At 42.8% G+C, this 23737-nt stretch overlaps 2 protein-coding genes across 2 annotated transcripts in view; both read left to right on the top strand.

The window, feature by feature from the left end:
* LOC115621697 (RYamide receptor) overlaps nt 1–23737 on the top strand; it is an 81458-nt gene that overhangs the window by 49667 nt on the left and 8054 nt on the right. The window lies entirely within an intron of this gene.
* Nucleotides 15122–16005, top strand: LOC115621703 (loricrin). The gene is made up of 2 exons (XM_030515411.1): nt 15122–15434; nt 15467–16005. The coding sequence occupies exons 1-2, from the start codon at nt 15122–15124 to the stop codon at nt 16003–16005; spliced, it is 852 nt and encodes a 283-aa protein (XP_030371271.1).

The following is a 23737-nucleotide window of genomic DNA, read 5'->3' as shown; positions in this document are numbered from 1 at the left end:
GTGGATACTCCAACAAGTTTGCAAAACGCATTCGTGCGCTCGCTAATTAGATGCCAGGGCTTACAATGCGGCCATTTAGCACAAGCTCGCAAAAATTAGTGAAACGCTGTCCGGACAACAACTGAACACACACCAACTCAAAACGCAGACAACGGATGATTGCATAAGCCGAATGGCGGGCGGTAAATGTACCGGTACCGTTCGGAGCCAAAGTACTGGGAGATGTGTCGTGCACATCAGTTGGCCGGTGTGTGAAACAGAAAAGTCAAACATAATACAAATGTTTACAACAATTATTTGTCATTGTTGCTCCTTTTGTTGTTGGCGCCGGCACTCAAATAAGGAAGCGACGATCCGACAGTCTAATCCAAGCCCACTACCACTTTGTTTAGATGTGGAGCCGCTGATTGCTCTCTTTTCGCTGCCGACCCCCGACTGCCGACCACCACTCGCTCATCTACTGCTGATGCCTCTGGGCTTTGCAGTATGACCACAGAGTGGACGATGTTTAACATATACTCCATACTCTCAATACGCTCAGGCAGCACAATCGACCATTAAATCGTGAATAAATGGCATAATGGAGTTTCTAAGAATTGATGAAACAACACATTTATATGAGCCTCTTACGATATGCGCGAGTAGGGTATACGTATGCTAAGTCATGGAACTGCAGCCAGGAATTAGAATTATCCAAACTGTGATATAACAAAATGACTTTCCTTTTCCGTTATTGCTCAGTATTGCCCTTGCTTTGGCAGCCTTCATGCGATGACTATGGCCACATATCTCGTTCAAGTCTAACCATGCTCCGTCTATTTCTGTATATATGGTATACATATCAAGTTACATGCAGTCGGGTCTGGCTGCCTGGCTGGCTGGCTTGTGGTTTCTTTTGTTTTTTGCAGCTTGTGATTTGCCTTGGGACCCATGCCAATGCCTCTGTACTTGTTTATTTCCTGACACGTTTTGCACTCCAAAAAAGAGCTCGCCTGCGGCACTGACAAATACAAAAGGTTAAACGTTCAGCGCCTTTCCCTGCCTTGCCGCTTTAAGCCGCAGTTGCAACTTGGCAACTGTGGCAAGGTCTGCAAGGTTACTTATTTGACACTGCTGTGTCTGTGGCTGTTGCCGTAGCCGTTGCCATTTCACTGACTTGCGGGCGAGCGGGGAAGCCCCGCAATGACCACTCGAATGGTATCGTGGCCACATGTGCGACCGCCGAAACAGAACAGACCGAAACCCGTCCCACAAGTGACCTTTCCGTGTACTGCGCAATTTTCATAATCCATTGCAAGCTTCAAATCAGCGATGCGGCAGGTGCGTGCGGCGATGGTGGACCGAAGCCGGTCCTCGCCTTTTTATCTACTTTATAAAAATAACATAAATTAACAAAACTTGCAAAATGTTTTCTTAATTTTTACCAATTGCGCACGCAAGCCGATTTGCAGTATCCGTTGGCGTGACTTGAAAATCAACATCTGTAATACTTAGCGTCCAACGTAGCGGTGCGTGAGTCCAAGTGCCAATTGCAAAACGCCGGAGGTTTCGCATTAGTGTGAGGAGCAGCCCAGAAATTTCCGCGCACTTCAAAGGTGATTGTCATTAACACTTGCCATTTCAGGTAATTTGATGACCCATTTTCATAGCAAGTTTTTTTTCGAAATGTACTTAAATTCATTTGATCTTGACAGTTGTACGCTCGAAGATGAGAAACTTCCAGGCGATCTTGAGGTCTGTAAATAGCTTATGACGCTGCATGCTTGATGAGAGAGTTAATTATTCTAATAGAGCACCTCGATATACCCTATATACCCTTTAAGAGAGAAAGAAAGAGCGCTTGGAGCTTTAAGTTTAGAAAAATCAAAGAAATCCGAAATAACAATAAACCATACCCGGAAATTCGAAATATTAAATCAAAATTGTGTCAGCACTGAGACTTAATTATATTCAGGTAGCATATGGTAATCCTTTGATCACATCAATAATGAGATCGTGCATAAATAAAATGAGTTAGCCATGTGAAAAATGGATATGGATAGAATATATTCGTGAAATAGGTTTTCTTATATATTAGCATATAATATACGAGTCTGTATGTATATTGAAAATTTGGAAAAATGTTAGCTGTATCATTGCAAAGATCGTTTCTTATTGATGTAGATGAATATGTTTGGATCTCTCTTCTATTTTTTCTAAGGAAGACAATTGCCTACCTGCCCTCAAAGCACAAAGTAGATCTGTGGTCTGCTGGTCGGCAATAAAATGAAGTCATCGGCGTAAAGGCGTTAAGGGACAATTATCGCCATATTACGTGCACGCCTCATTTGGAGCGGAGGCAATGAATGGCAAACACGTTTGCTCGTTAATATTTACGCTGCCAATTGAAGCATTTAACTGGTGAAATGCTGACAACAGCAGCAACTATTTTACATAAAAATCGGTTGCGAATAAATAATGGCAAATCCGAAGTTGAAGTTGAAGTTGAAGCTGGTACCAAAGCTGTCAAGCATGTGCATCAACTTGAACAGCAACAACAAGTTGCAAAGTGGCAAAATATCAGCACAATTTTTCAATAAACGAGCCACATTGTCACCAACGATGGATGGTTCGGCGGCCCCATTGTGCCAGTTTTTATTGTTGTTGCTGTCAAAATGCAGTTTACGACCACATTTGCATGGACCGCGAATTGCAAATCAATGGAACTGTCCACGCCAAAGCTTGTGCCTCACGTCTTCCCACTACCCTCCACTTCCAGTGGGCTTCTTTGGGAGCCAGTTAGCGGATACTCTCGCCCATTTCGTCGTTATGTAGCAGGAAAGTTGTAGTTGTTGTTCCTCTGCTGTTTCTGTTGGAGGGCATTGGTATAGTGTAGTGAGGAGAGCTTGCCTGTCACTACAACGACAAACTTCATTTGCCTTCATTTGCGAGCCTTTCCCTCCTGCACTTGGTGCTCTGCTTGGACTGCTCTGTCGAACATTTAAATTAATTTCGAGCAAGTGAAGCGACGATGACAATGACAAGCAGCAACAGCAACAGCAACAGCGGCAATGACAACAACAACAACAGCTCTCGGACCGCAACATCTTCAGCTCATGGAATGGAAAGCGAAAGTGTGTTGCGGTCGGTGGGAATCGCAATCTGAGACCAGCTGCACTGACGCTGGCCGCGGCAACTCTTTATTTATCTTTTGCTCAATTTGAGGCCCGCTAAACCGCTTATTACCTAATCGAGTGGCAGGCGGGCGGACAGTCACATTTGCAGCTACATCGCTTGATTGCCTGATTGCCTGTTCGATCGTCCAGGCCAGTCGCATCCTTTGGAGTGTTAGCCATGTGTTTCGCTGCAGCCATAAATCGCATTGATTATCGCACCACTTTGCGGCAGCTTTGCTCCAACGCAGTCTCCCAATCACAATCCCAACATTCCATTTCATAATTCCCATCCGATCGCAGCATCCTGCAACGATTTGGACCTGGCTTATGTAATCAAACTCCACGGCTCATTGCGAGTTCACAGCTTGAAGTCTCACTCTTTCGTCTCACTGTCATTTGTTTGTTTGTTTTTATTGCCCACGAGCTGGAGCTGCGGCCCTGGAAGACGCATCAGTTCTTTCACTTTCGGTTTGTTGTACGGTTAATTGATTTTAACAAGTTTTTTGTTTTCGTTTTATGGTAATTTGATGTGCTTCCCCTTCTCAAGAGCGTTTTCCCCATTGGCCTTGCTTTACTGCTGGCCCTTTTCGTTGTCGTACATGGGTCTGGGGGCTTACGTTAGTCTCCCTGTGGAGACCCTTTGAGCATGTTTACGCTCAATCAATCTTCTGACCTTAAAGTATTTCTGTATTGTTATTGCTTTTGTTGCACTGGCTTTGGCCAAACTTCCAATTGCCCGACTCATTGCACCAAAGTGTGAAAACAGAAACCAATTTACGCAGAATGTGATTTCGGGCTTCATTTTTCTTGCTGTCTCGTTGCTGGTTGTTGTTATTGCGTGTGTTGGCAGGCAGGACATTCCTTAGACGAGCCGCTGTCAACTTTAATTATATTTTCCCTGCTTGCAATTTGGTGTTGATGTGTTTTCTCACATAACCAAGAAAAAGTAATAAAAAAGTTCAATAAGAAAAAAATATGTCAAAAATGCTATCAAATATTTTATGGAAAGTGATTTTATTTAGAAATTTTCAAAAAAAAAAAGAATGAAAAGATTGATCTTTGCAATCAGAAAATACCAAGTGGATTCATTAAACATATACATACATATTTACTCGTTTTCTATTTGTGGTGCCTTAAGGTTCAAAAGAAGCGATACTTGATAATATAAATGTGGAACATCGTTTTTAACAAAAACTGTAACACTTCTACTTGTATATCTTTACTTTAGTGGGCTCAACAATATGAGAGAATGTTCAATAATAACAATAAAGCCCATTTTAAAGCGACCTGAATTTATACGTTTTAGTTTACTTAATCTAAAAGCACACTTTGTTCCTTTTGATATTGCTGTGGTAAACGAATATTTCCTTTATCTTGGTTTCAATTGCCGGCATTATGTCAACTTAATGATTGTTTTGCGCTTCAAAAAGCTTGTACAAAATATTTCACCCTCCATTTGGGCCATCCCCCACTACGACCTTTCCACTTACAGTCGCTTTCACGCATTACGCATTTATCTTTCCAAATTGAATTACATCGTTGAAATGAAATCAAATGTGTGCGCCCAGCACACAAAGGGCAGGATCTTGAGTTCATTGTACCAAATCAAAATATAAATTAAAATGCCAACAATTTCTTTCAAGTCTAGCCTGTCAAGCAGACGACTTGGTGCCTTCCGTAATATTGTAAAAACACGAATGGATTTCGGCATAGAAAGGGAAATACCACGCGCTTCATCAAAAGCCACCGACCGTCTGCTCTGAGTTTCATTTAATGAGCAGGCGAGTAGCCGGAGATGAAGAGATACTTATGTACCAATAATGAATAGTGAAAAATTGCTGAATATGGGAATGTACTTCTTATGGACAATCCACGCAACTTATATACAAGTGCAATTTGAATAATTGTGGTTTCTTCTAGCTGCTATCGCTACCATCATTATCGTCATCGCCACTACCACCAACTGGCCGCAGGCTCGATGCTTGCATAAGCCGGCTAATAAACAAGTTGACAACGGGCGGCGGGCGGCTGGTGGCGAGTGGTAGGGGATGGGAGGTGGATAGAGGCACAGCAGCCAGCTCTGTGTCTAATGACTATTTGCATTATCTTCTTCACTTACCAACGCGCGCAGCAAACCTGCCAAATTGCACGAAATATTCACAAAAAGCCCGCGCTTTCGGCAACGAGAGGGGTCGGCGGGGGGCGTAGAAGATCGCTTTGACGAGTTATTTTAACAGTTATGCAAATATTATAGCCATCGTTGCCACTGTGTTGTCGTTGTTGCTGCGGTTGTTGCTACCTGTGTGGCTGTTACTTTACAAACCTCTGCAAACTTGCGAGACAGCAGTGGACTGGCTTCTCGACTTTTGCGGCAGCACGTGTGACATCTGGAGAAGCCCTAGACACTATAGTTTTTGTTGTCAGGCCACGTGCAACAGCGAATTTAACGCAATAACAATGGCAAACTTATGAGACAGAAGAAGCTGAAATGCAAACTTGCAAATAACAAATGCTGCTGAGCATTATTAAATGGTAATATTCAGAATTTTGCTTTGAGCAGCGACGACGCGATATTAAAGGCGCATAATAATGTACCTGTGGAGTTGGGCCTTAAAGTTAGTTCTGTTGAAAATAATGTGAAACCCCAGAGGGGTCATACTTGCATACAAGTATATACACATATTCGATTATGTAAATCATCAGGATTGAAAGAAAGAAAGTCCATAAATAATAATATACTGCAGCATAGTCTATAGAAACTAGTATCACCTTTATATGTAAAAAGTGTACTTTTGTCAGAGAAATAAAGTAATTGGACTATGGCTAAAAGGCAGAATAATGAATGCTAGGTATATCTTTAATTCATATACTCGTAGTTTGTGCACATTGCCTGCCAACTCCAACAGCAGGTAGTTTGATCCAAAAAGCGCAAACAATTGCCTCAATGACCGCGATCTCAGATGGTGCTTAACCCTTCCATTCCCACCGTAAAAACATAAATTATATGGCGGAGAGTTGTTGTCTCGCTGCATTGCAAACACAATCCAATTTCCAGATTTCACTTTAACTTCGCTTCAACATTATTTCTTGGCAAGCGGTTTGGCATTTGTTGTGATATTTTGTTTTTGTACTTCTTGGTTCGCACATTTGTTTATTGGGAGGGGTTGGGCCTCGGCATATGATGCAGTCGCGGAGGGAACGGCGAGCCCAGATCCGCAGGAGCAACAGCTGCAAACTTTTTCGAATATTCCCCCGGCAACTTGAATTGCATTAAAAAAATCGTTTCAAAGTGCAATAAAATTTTGACAAATGGAAATCCAAGTGAGTTCGCGGGCCAAGTCTCGCCAGGCCCGGACCCGTCGACTGTGAACTGTGAATTGAGGGCGAAGGCGTAGAAATGCATGGCACGCAGCTCATTGAAATTCAAAACATTTCTGTGTTCAACGTCTTTTCTGCCTCTGGCTTTGCCTCCCCCTCGATGTGAGTTTGGTTGCTATAGCGGTTGCCTTTGTTATTGTAGTTGTTGTTATGGTGGGTAAGGTTGACTTATGTCTGGTCATTAAACAACGGCGTCAACAATGCCAGCACTCGCGCCAGGTGTTGAGATTTCAAAGATGCGCCAGTAACGCTCGTTAATGTCTAAGATTTCCAGTACGGAGCCTGGCATTTGCCGATGCTGACGTCACAGGTACTCCTTCGTCTCACTTTTCCTCGACGTTTAATTTATATTTTTAGCATTTTCAAATGTTGTCCGCCAACCCGTCTTTAGCAACAGCTGTTTGCATTGATTTTTACGAGTTCATTACGTCTGTTTTTACGATTTGAACAAAAAAAAAGGCAACTCAGAGTCAACTAGCAGCATTAATTGCAGCTGTGAAGCTTACTGTTCACACCCCTGAGCTTTGAATTTGCTCGAGCCACTCTCTAAGATGAGCTCAGCTCAAGTTTTCATTCACACGAGTTGCAGTCGACTGAGTCAATGGAGTGCATGCTTTTAATGATTTGCATAGCAATTGATTGTAAAATATTACGCATACGCCACGTCTAACGCTAGTCATAAAATCTGTCTACACCTCCTGCTAAGCCAACAAGCAACAACTCAATTTGTAACGCCTTTGTGGCCCCATTTTATGGACTCATTCGCATTTATTTCTGCTGCAGCCGTTGCTGCCCCGTCCCAATGCATCGTAATTCGCTTAATTGAAGTTGACGCCGTTGCCGCCGCCATCGCCATCGCCATCAACATCAACATCGAAGAGCAACGTGCCACCGCCGCTCAACGACTTGGCCCACATTTGACGGCCCGACCCACATTGGACGTTTGGCCAATGGCAACGAAACCCGTTTCCGCCAACAATCGATCCGCCAAATGCCATTACCGCTTCTTTCTGTTCGTTTGGATTTTCTACTTATTATGACAGCTCCCAGATGATATTCGCAACCTTTATTTATCCGAATTTTTTATTCAAGCTTTTTCAAACGAATGACTCGGCTAGGAGTATTCCTCTTCAATTTAACAATTTAAGCAATAGAAATGGAAGACACCAATAGGAAGGCTGGCATACGAAAAAAAAGAAAAAGAAATTTCCACCATGTATTGCTTATAAATTTTCAGCTGCTATATTAAAATTGAAAAGTATCACCGACAAGGATTACGTAGACTATGGCTATGACATACACAAACATATCTTTTTGTGTAAACTTAATTAGTTAACTAATAATCTATTGACACCTATTTTCGCCTGGAAACACGCTTCATAAATAATGCATGAAGCTTCGTAGTTGTACATAATTGTGTTTATTACCACGGATATTCAGCAATATGTTCACAAGTAGGTCATACTAATATGAATTCATTTAACAGAGCGGAGAAAGGTGGACACTAGTTTGTGTTAAAGGCTCTTTAAGAGGAGCTGGATAATTTGGCTTTGTAAGGGACGTAAAAACTTTGTGGTTTCTTCATAGTAGGACTCACACTCTGCTTTGATCACGCGAACATTAGGTTCAAAGCCTTTCGCCAAGCGACATGAATACGAGTATGTACTGGGCAGCCACCTACCTCTTCCTCATGCCGCGAATCGCTCAGATTCGTTTGCAAATGTTTGCGTTTCACTTAACAGGAAACGTAAAGTGCGTTTTGCCGTTGCTCTTGCCAAATAAGGCGACCCAAGCTAACCAACAACCGAAAACTAGATGCTTCACAAACAGTCATGCTTACGTGGGAAGATGGAAGTCCCATCAACGAAGCGCGTTACGTCCGCGACCAGGACCCGCCGCGACATGAATAATGCCACCTACACAGCTTTTCCATTTGGGTGGCAGCCCAGGCAGTTGAGTGCGCTTTCCGATTAGGAGGCATGTGTTAGACAAATGTGGACAGAGGGTGCGCAAAGAGGGTGTAGACGTACGAGTTCAAGCTGAATCGGGTGTTGAGATTTGTGCGATGCTCTCTCCTGCTGGTTTCTTGGAAAAGTGCACGCAAATTAAAATATTAATATGGGAAAATTGCAGCCATTAAGGTCTAAATTTATATTAAAAATGTTCCTCATGATGAGTGTTCTGCCGCACATTCATTTCGCCTTCGGGTAACCGCTATGCAAATTTCGTCAAAAGCAAAATTTGTGTAGTTGATGGCAAGAAGCGTCGGGTGGCAGTAAAATGGGAACGGCAACAAATGTGAAACCTCACAAAAGCGTGGCATAAAAAAAGCAGAATTAAATTAACGAAGGCAGAACAGCAGAGAACCGCACTCTGGCAAGAAAATGAAGGAGCACCTTTGCGGCTGCTAGCAACAGCTGCTATTCTAGTCAGGACTCCGGCCTCAACTGCAGCTCAAACAGTAGAGCGACTGACTGAGTTAAAAAGGCTAGGGCCAGAAAATAAACAGTTTATTGCATCGTTGGCTTCTGTTTCTTTACAGAGCGAACTTTGCTTAAATTCAAAGAAAGTGCATAGAAATAACGAGAATTTTGTTGAAGATTGAAGAAAGGAATTTATTTGCCGACAGAAGAAAGCTAGCTTGCTAGACTGCATATTTAAAATGTGGATTATATATCCATGAGTCAGCAAAGTCAAGTCCAGAGAGATCATCAAGATTTCAATGAGGGCCTGCAACTTAACATGACAGTAGCTCTGCACCCCACAACTTCTACTTGTATATATTTTTCTATATGATTCATTTTATGAGATTGTAATATGATTGATTCTATGGTCCTCAGCAGGCAAAATAAGTTAAGATGGTACTGTTGAAAAGAAAACTGTAAAACTTACTTGGTGTATAAAAACACTTCTTCAGTGCTTTTTAACATGTGAATGTTTAATAGAAACAATTAGTTTAGCAATTAGGCTCTGTGTATGGATATACGAGTATATATAACTGATTCTTCCCAAGGTTTGCTACACTTGAAGGGCAAACAAGGACTGTTTGAGGCTATTTTCATGCATCTAATAACAAACAGTCCAAGGTTAATGGCTTTCCATTTTCGGTTAATGACGAGTTATATTAAACGCAACGCAACTAAGACACATGAACAAATTGCTTGCAAAAGGCCTCTGATCCGCTTCTGTGCCAACTTCAATCAGTTGTTGCTGACTAGCTAACTGGTTAACTGGGCCTTATACGCGCTGCTTCAATTGCCAAATGGCCAAGTCGTAGAGCCGCCGTGTTCGAAATAAGCGCACACGGCAGCAATTGCAACAAAAACAAGTCGTTGACACTAATTAGCATTTAAAAATGCAAACGGTTGAAGCAACGTCGATGAGCAGCTACAACTAAATGCCGCTTTCGAGCAAGTTGCAACAATTTCAATTGAAGCACATCGGCCTTCTCAAAAAACACATCGAACATAAATAATAAGCGAAAAATCTCAGACCAACTGCCGCATCGATGAGCATGTCGTCGCGATTGGCTCAAGAAAAACACACAAAAAGAAACGAATTACAAAAAATGTCAAATGTAAAAGCGAAACGACCAAAAGCAAAATCTCAAGCTTTTAAAACAACGCGAGAAATCGGCAGAAACCCGAAAAAATTTTATTCAACAATAAAAAAATTTGCACGTTCGCATCTCTGTATGTGTGCCTATGTATCTGTGTGTCTCCAGTGCCGTTTGCCGTTAACAAGCAGGAAGTGGCGCTGCTGCTTTAAAGATGTCTGCGACAGCGGGGAAGGGGAGGCGTAGATGGTGGTTGGTTTGGGGCTGGCTGTTAAAGATGCCTCACACAGCAGAAAAAAAAAACAAATGCAACAACAACGCTGTGCCAAGCCGTTACACTAACAATAACAAGCGACAAAAGATGCAGGAAGCAACAAATGTCGTCATCATCATCAGCATCGTTGTCTACTTCCTACAACTTCCCCCGCCAAAGTGCAAGCGCCTAGGGATGTGCGCCGCTGCTCACAGCTCATAGCTGCGCGTTGCGTGAGTTGACGCTATCTTTCAGTGTCAAATCTGCACAAAAATTTGCTCACTCATGTTAGTTCCTGCGCGCCACCCGCACCCCCAAGGCCGGCACCGACCACCGCATCTCTGTCTCACAGCCTCCGCTGCTCTGTTACTTGTTGGAGCTGGCGCAAGGACAGCGCTCGAAATTGCTGCAAGATTTATGCAATCGTCCCCCTCCCCCTGCACCCTGCACACTGCACCCTGCTGTCAACCACCGCACAACAGTCGCAGTTGGTGGCTTGTCTTACTGTATTTCTATTCCACTCCATCTTATTTGTAACTCTGCTTCGCATCGCTTGAAGTTCAAATGGTTAAATGCGCGCACTTCTGCTTCCCTCTCCGCATGGACTTCACTGAACCGGAGCAATCTTGCATTCGATGTTGACTGCTGCGCTGCCGAAACCGAATGCGGGACAATGGGATAAAACTGCAATCGAAGGCATCTGCAATTTCGCGTTAATGAAACTGAAGAAATTGGTATTATATTCTGTTTATGCACAAACTCGTACGAATATATGAGCCCGTACGGGGAATAAAAATAAAAATGGGAAAACACTAACCCAAAAATATTCACAGACAATTATGTATACGATATTGCTTATACGCCACGTAGCTTCAAGCAAATTGAAAATAGAGTTCAAAATTTATTGTTGAACCTTTTTAGAAAAGCAAGATGATCCACTTTCCAGATTACGTTTTCCACTTCATAAGTTTGTATATTCAAATGCTCCAGCATTTGTCGAAAATCATCCATTATGCAGAAAAATGCCGATCGGTCGTCGTCGTTGTCATCGGCAATGTGTGCAACATTTTATTTGCTTTGTTGAGCGTGAGGTTTATCGTCTGGCATGGCAATCACAGTTGTCTCGCACTGACTTTTCGGCAGCCTCCTTTTGGCACTTTTCGGAAGTTCAGCGTCTTGTACAATTCGTGCGGTTGAACTTCCGAAAAATTAGATATCGTTGCATTCAAATTATCCGGCTTCACTGCTTCGTTGCAAAGAGATGGAGCGGGGAGCGGGGAGTGGGAAGCCATCGCAAATGTATCGGCAACATCGCACATCAATGCGTTTACAAATCGCATCAATCTGGCATGCAGTGCCCGCCATTTGGGGCATGCAACGCGATTACTGCCGATTTCATCTTATGCGCGCGTTGCGGGTGTTGCTTTGCTTTATTTCCATTTCATTTGGATCCCAATCCACCAGTTTCCCACATTACCAAGGCACCTAGGTTTGTAAGCAACTAGGCATGAAGTAATCTAGGCACCTAGGCACCTGGATAGCTAGGCAGCTGCTCAGCTCAGTAGTCGTGCAATTTATAGCCGCGACAAGTTTATCAATACACGTATGTATCTACAACAAAAGTAACGCGTTGGCTCGTTAGCTAACTCTTTTGCATACCATGCCGCAGCATTGCGCCAATCCTGGCGACCGAGCTGGAGGTGGGGGTGAGAATGAGGGAGGAGCATGATTACGCAAGCACGGAGTACAGGCTGAATATTTCAAGGTGAAATCGCCGCACTCGTCGGTGGTCGAGGCAGGAAATGCAGCCGCGGGGCAACGTTTCAACAGATGGCAGCGCATTTCCATTTCCATTGACAGTTGATTGCTGTTAGGTTTTTAATTTTTATTATTATTATTATTATTATTATTATGTTTGTGTTTATTGGCTCTCTCGCCTGGCATAAATTGCAGCCCAGCCACTTACATCATAAAAATTCCATTTGTTTTCTCGGCGAAACTGATAATTTGTTGCGATTTGAGCAAGTGTGGTCTATAGTCTGAAAATAGGTAAGAAGTTAGTTGAGTAAACGCCCTCCTTGTTGGTCGGTTGGCCGAACCACGTGTCGCTCGCTGTAGGCCAACCGACTACTCGTGACGCGACTCTATAATGATAGACATGGCTTAAATCGGTAGATAAATAAAAGTGCTTTTAGCTTTATGCGCCCCTCTATACCCAGTAATTGCACTGAAAGTAAAAAGTACCAAGTACCTCCAGATAGTCTCTCAAGCTGACAAGAAAAATGATAATTCGCAGCGACATTAATCATGAATTATTAAATTACATATACCTTCATATACTATATACATATATATATATATATATATATATATATATATATATATATATATATATATATATATATATATATATATATATATATATATATATTCTCATTTGTTTGCTTACACTCTGAAACTATGCGACCATATTATATGTAAAAACTCATTTCAGAAGGTGCAATTGTTTGTGAAATAAAGGTTTCGAATTAAATTTGTTAAGCAATCAGCTTACGCGCCAAGTAAGAGTCGAGGTTTCCGGCTTAGTAAATGTAATATCTACTAAATCCACTGCGTTTTCCGACCTGCTTCCTTAGTCAAATAGCTAATCCATCCGAGCATTGCCATTTGGCGCTTTCTATTCCCTCACAGCTCTCATTTGATAAATAGGCAGGTTTTTTAAAGTGAAACTTTTCACTCTTTCTCATCAATCGCATCGCTGGTTTGAACGAAAGAGCCTCGCGAATGGCAGTTAATAAAATTAAAAATCGCATCAAAAGCACAATGAAACTGCTGACCTGAAAATTGGCGACTAATTGAAAAAACAGTCGTTCGCAAATTGTTTTTGCCATTCCTTCCCCATCATTTACGGTTCATCGAACGCTCAGATCAATTTAAAGCGACCGGATGGCTCCACTCGCCCATTACACTAAACTTAAACTCAATTAGCCAACTGGCTGACACACAAATAAAATCACCTCAGTATGGCTAATAATCGGTAATAACAACGATGACCATTTCACGCCCAAGCCCGGTAATTTGTGAGATTTTTTTTAAGTCCGTCGTTATGCAAGCCAACCATTTCCGATGCGTAAGCCCTGGGACGTGCCCAGCAATCAAGAAAGGCAAAATGGCAAGGGAAACATAGGCGTAAGTAAATAAAAGAAATAAATTCAAGCATAAAAAACTATCAGTGCTGAAAATCTGCAGATTGGCGGCATACAAAAAGTGGGGGAAAAAACTGAGAGGAATTGTTTTTGCGGTACAACGCACAGTGGCACAATTTAGAAAACAAAGACAAAGTAAGGCACACGCGCACTTACACATTTGCCCATTTCCCATGTGGGGGCACAAACAAAAGTACAGGTCTATGAAACACAATACAATGAAAATGGGAATGAAAATGGTGGAAAACCCACAACACGCGCACAGATTATTCAAATTGCCATTGTTAAGATTAGCACGAGTTTCCTTTTGATTTTCACTTTCGTCCGATGAAAACTGCAAGCGTTCGTGAGCATGAGCGAATTTTCTGTTTCATTTCATTTGCGCATTAAGGTGCATTTCAATATTCGGCTAAGAGTATCAGGGCAGTGGCAGCCGCGCAGCCGCAACAGCCGCCGCTCGGTTCGCCAGCTGCCGCTGAAGTGTGGCGGACTTCGAGTCGCAACTCTGTGCCCCAGCAGCCAAGTGAGAGCGAAAGTGCACGACATTAGTAGTCCAGCAGCAGCAGCAGCAGCAGCTACCCGAAAATGAGAGTGAGAGTAAGAGTGATATCTGGGCTCTTGGCTCTTGGCTGTTGGCTCTCGCGCATATCCGACAACGGGAAATTGTGAATTGCTGCTGTCGAAGTCGCTGCTGCTGCGACGCTTGCGGTGCCGTAATAAGTTGATTGTGCGGTAATTTCGGTTTCACTTGCTGTCCCACACAGACACAGTCCGCGGAACAGACGTTAACCTGGTTGCCAGTGCGACTTCTTCATCATAATTGCGCACACACACACACACACACACATACAACGGCAGCATTTGAGCTAACGGCAGCGTCGGCGTCTCTTTATTGGCCTGCTCAGTGGACGCTTCGCCGCTGGCTAGCTGCCGAACTGACGAGCAGAGCTGACTGAGCTGAGGCAAGCCTAAGCCTTAGCCACGCATGCGCATTGCCGAAAGTGCGCATCGCCAGCAGCAGCAACAGCAACATCATTATCATCATCATGGTCACCAGCGCCGTAGTCGCAGATGTGGCAGCACCAGACGTCGCTTACCGTGTGAACCGTCTCCAGAGTGTGCGCTCCGCAAGCCACCTTCCATGTACATGAATATGTGTCCGTGTGTGTGTGTGTGTGTCTGCTGTCCGACTGGAAACTGTGCATCTAGCTGAATTTCTGTATAAATTGATGATGCGACTGCATTGGACCGTCAGTGAAGCATTTGATTTGGTCTAAGAAACAACGGAGAGAGCCGAGCGCAGCAACCACTCGAGGATACGAAAAGTGAGATAGCAGCGATAGTTACAGTTGCAAAAAGAAATATAGTTGCAGCTACAGTGCAGACACATCCTAACACAGCCTTTTTGTTTATCCACTCGATCCCACACAAACACACCAACACATACACAGACCCAGGATTACTGTGCCAGTGCAAGTGTGTGCGTGTGATAGAAACGATTATACATCGAATAGATCCAAAACGAACCGATCTGAACCGAACCAAATCGCAGTGAACCCGTGATAACTCAGCCATGAAAGCCTTCATCTTAATGTCTTGCCTGGCGTTGGCAGCAGCGCGCCCCGAAGCAGGCTACAACTACAATAGGCCCGGCGGTGGCGGCGGCTCCGGTGGTGGTGGCAGCTTTGGCGGCGGTGGCGGTGGATTTGGTGGCGGCTCCGGACTTGGATTCGGCGGTGGTTCCGGAGGTGGATTTGGCGGTGGTGGTGGTGCCGGAGGTGGATTTGGAGGAGGCTCAGGAGGAAGCTTCGGTGGTGGTGGCGGTGGTGGACTCAGCTTTGGCGGTGGTTCCGGTGGAGGTGGAGGCGGCGGTGGCTTCGGAGGAGGTGCGTTACAAACGATTATCACCTCTGTGTAGTCTATATTGTTATCTCATTTTTTGCAGGCTTCGGTGGTGGCGGCGGCGGTGGCACCACTCTGGTGCAGAAGCACATCTATGTGCACGTACCCCCACCAGAGCAAGAAGAATCGCGTCCACGCCCGAATCTGCCCGTTGGCCAGGCACAAAAGCACTACAAGATCATCTTCATTAAGGCGCCTTCTCCACCTTCCTACCAGGCACCAGTTATTCCTCTGCAGCCACAGAATGAGGAGAAGACACTGGTATATGTGCTGGTGAAGAAACCTGAGGATCAGCAGGATATCGTTATTCCCACGCCAGCTCCCACGCAGCCCTCCAAGCCCGAAGTTTATTTCATCAAGTACAAGACACAGAAAGAATCCGGAGGTATTTCGGGAGGCTCTGGAGGCTTCACTCAAACCAACACAGGCGGCGGTTACACCAGTGGTGGTGGTGGTGGTGGTGATGGCGGTTTCTCTGGTGGCGACAGCTTGGGTGGATCAATCTCAGCGCCGTCCAGCAACTACGGACCACCCGGCAAGTCTGGTCCTTATTAAACGCCAACCAGACGACTTCCGGACGCACTACATAATGACACGTTCTCGGCTCAAGCTGCTGACTAGTCCTGTCTTTGATACGCTAACACGACACCTACAACCACAGCCATGCCCTAATCCACGTCAGACGAAGACGAAATACTCTCAACTTCAATAAAGTCCATTTTCGGACTTTACAACTAACTACGGACGGGACGATTCTCTGCGACATTTTCTTTTTTCCCCACTACTGTTCTGACCCAGACTCTCCCGCTTTGCCTGTGGTTCCACGACACTCATCTTCCCTCCAACGGCTACGAGTCTAGCAAATTCCTTGGACGGCTCTTTCGTCCTTGACTTTTGTATATAAAATGTTTCCCTTCATGTTCTTCTAACTACGCTATCTCATTCACTCGATCATTCACTTTCTCACTCTCACACTCTCGCTCGCGCTCTGTAACCATCTGCCTGTCCCGACCTTTGTATATGAAAATCTAATAGCTAATGGGTGACAAGTGCTGAGTCCTGCCAAGGACTTCACTTAGTTCACGAGCGGTAGCAGAAGAAGCGAAAGTAAAACGAAAAAGGAGATGATGAAGCGGAGGTTGAGATATGCTCCATACATACATATAAATATAAATATATTTTAATTATACTAGACTTAAGTATTTGTATGCACAATAAAAAACAACGGTGACAAAATTACGAAAAAAAAATCTTACAAAGTCTTTTCTCACCTTTGATTTAACAGGAAAACCTTGCAGCAAGCCACCTTAAACTAGGCTCAACTTATCCTTACCCTCAGTATTAACACCTTCATCATCGCCATTCTCGTCGCCTTTTCAAAATCATTTACCAATGCCTTTTGTTGTTTGCGGCAATATCGTGGGCAAACATCTAAGAATTTATTCGGATTATGGATGCCAATATGGCGAAGTCGGGCGCCACGGTAACCGTAGCAGAATCCGCACCTGGCACGCCGACGATAAGAACGAGCTTGTGCGACCGTCTTTGTTTGCTGGGAATAGCGCAATAGGCTCCACTCTTTCAGAACTGCGAGCCAGTCATATTGGGTTTTTGTTTTTTGCCTCGTCGACTTACGGCCTAGCCTCACAGTATGCCACGAAAATCATGGCAATCGGCTCCACAGGATATAAATGCCATATATGTGTATACGACGCTATGCTTGCGGCAATTAAATGCAACATAATGCTTCATAGAACTTGAAATAGTTGACAACTGTTTCAAAAACATGCCATGTATTTCTTGATCTTGATTCAATTAAATATCGTTTGACCCGACTATAGCTCGCCGTTAATTCGGCCAGTGCTTTCAAGCACTATATGTACAGAATATTTCGAAATCTTAACTATGTACATTTTTAGTTTTTTTTTATTTGGTAATGGCAAGTTATTTCCTTCAAAACTATGCAGTGGGTTCAGCAAGCAACCATTTCTAAAGCAACTTCCCAAAAAAAAATAAAAATGAAGGAATTCTATTAACATCCGAAAAAACTGCTTGAAAAATGAAATATTGTTGACCAGCTTAAGATTTTGTAACATTTTATGTTAAATTCTCAACATCATATGTTCACTAATTACAACAAACAAAAACGGATTAAAGCAAATATTTTGTACAATTTTAAGTGACAGCAATTTGATGACCAGTCGGCAAGAGGCAAAAGAGCACTAACACATTGCCCCCAACTGTGAAACTTCTTAAACTCACTTAAAACTAATTAAAAAGTAATTTCCTTGCATTATTCCCATAACTAAACTGCTAAACGCTGTCGGTGGTATTCTTCCTGTTTGCTTCCTTCAATTCATTTAGTTTTCTCAGCCCTTCACACACACTTTTTTATGTGTGGCTTTTCAGCCCGAGTAGCAAAACCACTGAGCGCCGTGTTAATTTTAATTAAGTTTACTTGACTCGTGTGAGTGGTTTTTCCCAATCAATAACAATGTCAACGGCAGGCCTTAAGTGCTGACCGTAGAAGACAACTGTTGAAATGTTAGATTAAGCTCGTACATGCCTAATTAATTTACTAGCGTACAAGCAAGCCAACAGTTAGGTGTGTGCTAAAATATCCGACCGAAAAAAAACGCTGCAGCTGATTATTGATTGACAATTATATAAAAACAGAAATTCCAATAGCTCGTAATTCCAAGCGAAGTTATCTGTCAATGTGTCTGCTTTAAGTGTCATATTAAAATATTAATCAAATATTTATATACAATTTATACTTTGTTCAAAGTCGGATACATTTCCCAATAATTACCTTGTGTGTTAAAATAGCAATTGTGAACCCTTTATGTATATTCGCAATAGATTTTAACTCTTCTAATTGCATATTTACATATTTCTATACTTTCTATTTGTCATCATTTTTGTATTCCATATTGTTTAGTTTATTTGCAGTTTATGTGTACATAAAACTTATTACTCCTTTTACATTATTGGTTAAAAGTCTGAGGGAAATAATGAAACCGACCTGGCTACTCGTATATGGATTCATCCGGTCTTATTGAGGATTACAGCTTATTATGCAAATGTGATGATTTAGCTAATCTGTTTATTTAGGCAACCTTGGCATTTGCAATACTTTCCTTCATGGTTAATAAAATCAAACTAATAATTCTTTAAAATAATATAGTATAGAATAATATAGTCACCATCATATTGTTATGTAGTTGTGGTAAAGGATATATGGTCAGTTGAGTTTTAAGCACGAGTCTTCATACAAAGGTTTAAGCTACAGACATTAACAATTCAGCGATTCAGCTTAAACTGTTCACCGACTTCTATCTCTTGCTTTTTATCGCTTTTAGGGCAGCGGTGGTTAATCGTGTTAAAGGATAGTAGTAGCTAGTTGAGTGCAGGGTTTTTCTGTAACCAAACACCGCATAATACACCGTTTTTTTCTGCTTGAGTGTAATGGCTTTTATGCTTGGAATATGCAGTGTTGTTGGCGTTGTCTGGCACTTGCCCACTGCCATCCATTGTCTTCGCCTCTTGAGCTTCTTCCTCTGCTACACTTTGTCACTTTCACTTTTGCCACTGCCGCACAGTTGCTACCCCTGAGCTCCCTTGCTCCCTTGCTCCCTGGCTGGGTGCAGCAGCTTGATTGCCGCCAGACCCCCCATCCACAAAGTCGGCTGTGTTGTTGTAGGTGGCTCACAATATTACTGTCTGACTGGCTCGTGCTGCTGCCTTTGTTCCAAGCGTCATATTTTAAGGCCATATGCGCAAATGTTTTCTTGCTTATTTCTCAGTTTGATATTTTTCGTAATGCAGTTGTTTGGGTTGCTTCCGGATGTCGCTGTTGTCTGCCAGTGTTGCTTTAGGTTTTGAAAATCATTAAACCTTCATTTCAGTCGTTACTGTTGTTGCTGCACTCACACAATCAATGCCAATCGGTCATGCATACTGGTACGTCTTATATTTTTCAAAGCAAATGTTGCAATGTGGTCGCCTTTTGGGCTTACCTTCAGCTTATGCCCAGCTACGACCTATTACGCAATTCGTTTTTTTGTTTTACAGTTTATAGCTTTAGCTGCTGCTTGCTTATTTACTGCATCCTGCTGCCGTTGCGGCCATCAACTTGGCAAAGAAATCGAAGGTTGTGTGCTCACAGCCATAAAATGTGAGAGCGCCGTAACTGAAAACTGACTGCCGCGGCTTTGGACATTCACCATATCCACATGCCCACAAGATGGACACTCACACAAACATGCACATCCGCGTACTGACCTATAGACAACACGTGCAATATATTTTAAGTATTCCTAACTCAGCCATAAAACTGCAAACGTGCTGTCCGCCCAACACATTGGCCAAGCAAACTGTTTTGGCCGTTGCTGTTGCTGTTGCCGTACCACGACAAAGCACCTCCTATGCAGCAGGTTGGTGCGTATTGCGTGGCCTATAAATCAAACATTGGCCAGAGCCGCCCTTACATGTGAATGGAGAATGTTGCCTCTGCCGCTGCCGTTGCAACTTGGTCGCTGCTTCCGCCTGGCATGCTGATATTTTACAACTTTTGAGCACAATTTTGTCACAGGCTTGGCCACACCAACCCTTCATATCGTTCCAAGCTATAGTATAGGTATTACACAGCCATATGCATTTTCCTTTAACCCACATATGGGCGCTTGCCATTGGCTGCAAACATGCTCTTGGCACTCGAAAAGTTGTCCTTTCATGCGTGCGAGCTGGCAATTTGCATATCATTCTTACGACTCTGTATTGTGCTTGTCCAGTCTATGTTCAGGCTGCTGCCAAACTATGCTTGTAATTTATATGTATTGCTTACGATGCCTTAGGGTCTTACCTGCAGCCTCCCGCTCCCACTCCCCCGCATCGACACAGTTTGCGGTTGTTTGGCTACGGTTTTGCTCGACATTTCACAATTGTCACTCAGCCTCTGAGTTTTGGCAACATTTTCCACCCTTACTCGCTGACATGTGTCTTCTGCGCCTGAAATTGGCCAAAACTTGGCAACAATAGTGTGCACACGTACGTATGTGTGCCTATGTGATTTGTATGTACCATGTTGCATGCTAATTTCGTTGCATGCTCGAAGTTGCTAAATATTCGACTCAAATTCTATGACATTGTCATCATTTCTGCATAACGAACATTGGAAAAATTTAACATTTTCCAAAACCTGTTGCAAAACAAGTTTATATTTTGTTTGAAATTGTGGAACGGCCACGTCATATTCGCAAACCCTAATCAATGTTTTCTTTCAATTTATGGGGATACAAGCCGTATAGCTAGGCTTTGTAAAAAAAAATGCTTCTGTTCTTCATTCTTTCAAAGTTATTGAATTGTTATGTCATTGATATCGGATTTCAAGCCATTTTGACATGAAAAACCTGTAACCATTACGGAAATTGCTTCCTTCATTGAATTCATGAGCATGAAAGGTTCAAATCTAGATATAGGTGACATTTGGTCTCAACATCTAGGCTTTCCTTTAAATCCTGCTGGACGCCATAGTTCGCCAAACATTCATCAACCTGTCTCATACTGCTGCTCTTGCTCAAGCGATGCATTGAATTAATGATGAGCCACCTGCATCTGAATCTTGGCCTATATTTACAAGTCGGTTATACCCAGAGCGCATATAAAAAATTCTGGCTGTCGCATTTTCTAGCACTTCAAGCTGACTGCAGAGGAGAAAATAATGAATACATACAACATTTGTGTATTTGCGTCCACGGCACGGGTTTGGAAGGTCATTTGGCTACACAAAAGCACTGAATATTTTCTCAGAGCAATCAACTTGCAATTTCAAAATAAATACTTGCATACCTTTAGTCACACACATATATACTATACTTGTACATCAGTGCCAGATAAAGGCATACTAGCAAAAGCAATTTGGGAGAAAAGAAAACGTTTAAAATTCAATTTTTTCTCATGCATAGGACAAACATGAAAGCAGCCAGACAGGCCTTCCCATAAGTATGTATGTGTTAATACAAACATAGGGTGTATGTGCAATAAAAATACTTACATACATATGTATACATATACTATACAGACATACTGCTTAAAAAAGCGCTGGAGAGGAAATGCTGCCACTGCCACTGCCCATCTTCCGCGTCGGCTCTGCTGGAAAGCGCCTAGCGATAAACGCAAATTTTATGACCCCCATTTTTTCACATCCACACCCAACTTCCATGTTCGTTGGTGTTAAAGCCATTTTTTGGCTTTAAGTTTTTGGGCGCGTTTAATAAGATGGCAAAATGTGTTGCCTCCTTATGATCCCGCTCTGACGCACAGTAGGCTAAGAAAGAGAGATTTTCCTCACAAACTTTGATGTCAATTTTCCAATTTCGAATATCGAGTTATCCTTTGGAGCTATCGAATTGATAATGTATTAAATCTACTCAGAGTTTATATGATTTATATGCTATGCTAGAGTTTCTTCTTTAACGGCAGCGTTCACCTACATTTTCCAGTATTTGCTTTTTACTCAAACATGTATGTATGTTCTTAAATATATATATAAAAATATGTCTGACCGCTGTCGCGTCATATAATTGCCTTCTTTTTCGGTGCCACCATTTGTTTTGTCCTTCTCTCCATCCTCTGTCAAATTTATGACACTGTGCTACTTTAATTAATTGCGCTCTTTGTCTTAGCCCGTTAGCCGGCACGCCCCTGTGCGCCCTCCGCCTTGAAGTTAATTATAATGTTCGTCAGTCGTAAAACCAAGAGTCGCGTCACGTACATGGAACGACGCTGTCACATCATATAGAGCGCCACTCTTACAAACACACTTGGAAGTACGCACTTGCCTAGGATTCAGGCCTCAAATGCCATGCCCCCGAATCCTTGAACGCGGTCAATTTTCGCTTCTTAGCTTAAATTTTATGGCGCTTTATCGTCCAATATGGTTTACCACTAAGCGCCCAACTGCTGCTCGAGCTCGCAATTGTTCTGTTCAATGGCCCCCACTGCCAAGGCTGACCTTTGGCAGCCAAAAGGGGGCTCCAAACCACAGCACGCGCTATTTGTTCTTCACTTTGTTCTTTCTCATGCATGAAGCCGTAAATTTTCGTTGGCAATAATTGCAGAACAAAATTTCGTTTTACTTTATCCGTCCAGCTCGCCACATCTTTTTTATTTAATTATTTTTTATTACTTTTAGATTTTTACGATACTTTGCCGCTCATGTTGCTATTTCTCCAATACGGCATTTTGTGCAAATTAAACCGCAAAAACGAAAACAGAAATAGAAATAGAAAAGAAAACGGACCAAGTCGAAAACCGCAAAAGACAAAAGCCGCGCGACTTATTCGGCCCAGCTCAGCTACAAAAAACTTTTGCCGTAAATTGCGGTGTAAATTAGTTGCTGATTAGTTGGCTGACTGGCTACCTAGATACCTACCTAGCTGGCTTTGTTAAATTAGATTTACTTTTCATTTCAAGCAATTAATTTGAGCAGTTAGGCACAGTAAGCACTTCAAAGTATTGGCCACGTTAACATCACCTTTCGTACCTATTGTGGCATTTTTTTAAGCAGCTTATCGTGCTCGTGCCGGACTTTCGTAATTGTTTTGCAATTAAACCATAGCCCAATTGCCATAACCAAGGCACGTCGCGTCGGGTTGGTACCACGAGAGCATCCATTTGATGAACGACAGACTCAAGCTTCAACGCTCGGTCTAAGCCCTACTAAGCCCGTAAGTGGCAGACAATTAGGCAGCGTTTCATATAAATTGATTAATGTTTGTCTGCACCAAAGGGTGCTCTGCTCAGTTGCCGCTCGAAAGCCCATTTTTGATTAACAGCATTGGAAATAAACATTTACAATGCCTTGTTTTTGCCACATTCAGCGGGTTATTACCAGCAGCGATGAAAGCCAAATGAATTCATATAGGAGTATGTGGGTTCGAAAAAGCCATAAAACATACAAATCATAAGCCTTTAAAAATCACAAACAATCATTACAATTGTATAATGAAAACTTTGTGACACGAGTACTCCCAAAATTGCAAACAGCGTGTAATGCGCTTAAAATGCCGCGCCTTTCTGGCCAAAGACTGGGCCAAACAGCCTGCGGCTGCAGCTCTGCCGCTGCCTGCGCTCTGAGAAGCAGTCGCGCTTTGGCACAAAAATAAACAAAATAAACATTATACCATCATAATACTGAAATATTATCTTTTCTCCGCACCAAGTGAAAGATGAAAGTTGCTCGCTGGCTATGCCAACTTTTTCTGTTTCTGTTTCGTCATCGTTT

Source organism: Scaptodrosophila lebanonensis, unplaced genomic scaffold (assembly GCF_003285725.1).
Source record: "Scaptodrosophila lebanonensis strain 11010-0011.00,11010-0021.00 unplaced genomic scaffold, SlebRS2 tig00000024-arrow-pilon, whole genome shotgun sequence".
In the NCBI taxonomy this organism is placed as follows: domain Eukaryota; kingdom Metazoa; phylum Arthropoda; class Insecta; order Diptera; family Drosophilidae; genus Scaptodrosophila; species Scaptodrosophila lebanonensis.
The sequence above is the reverse complement of the archived record's forward strand: the minus strand, read 5'-3'. Positions and strand labels throughout refer to the sequence as shown.

Bases quoted from the DNA above. Each gene is read 5' to 3' on its own strand.
- LOC115621703 (XM_030515411.1), top strand. From the start codon at position 15,122: ATGAAAGCCTTCATCTTAATGTCTTGCCTGGCGTTGGCAGCAGCGCGC. The intron at 15,435-15,466 runs GTGCGTTACAAA...ACCTCTGTGTAG, and splicing joins CGGCGGTGGCTTCGGAGGAG to TCTATATTGTTATCTCATTT.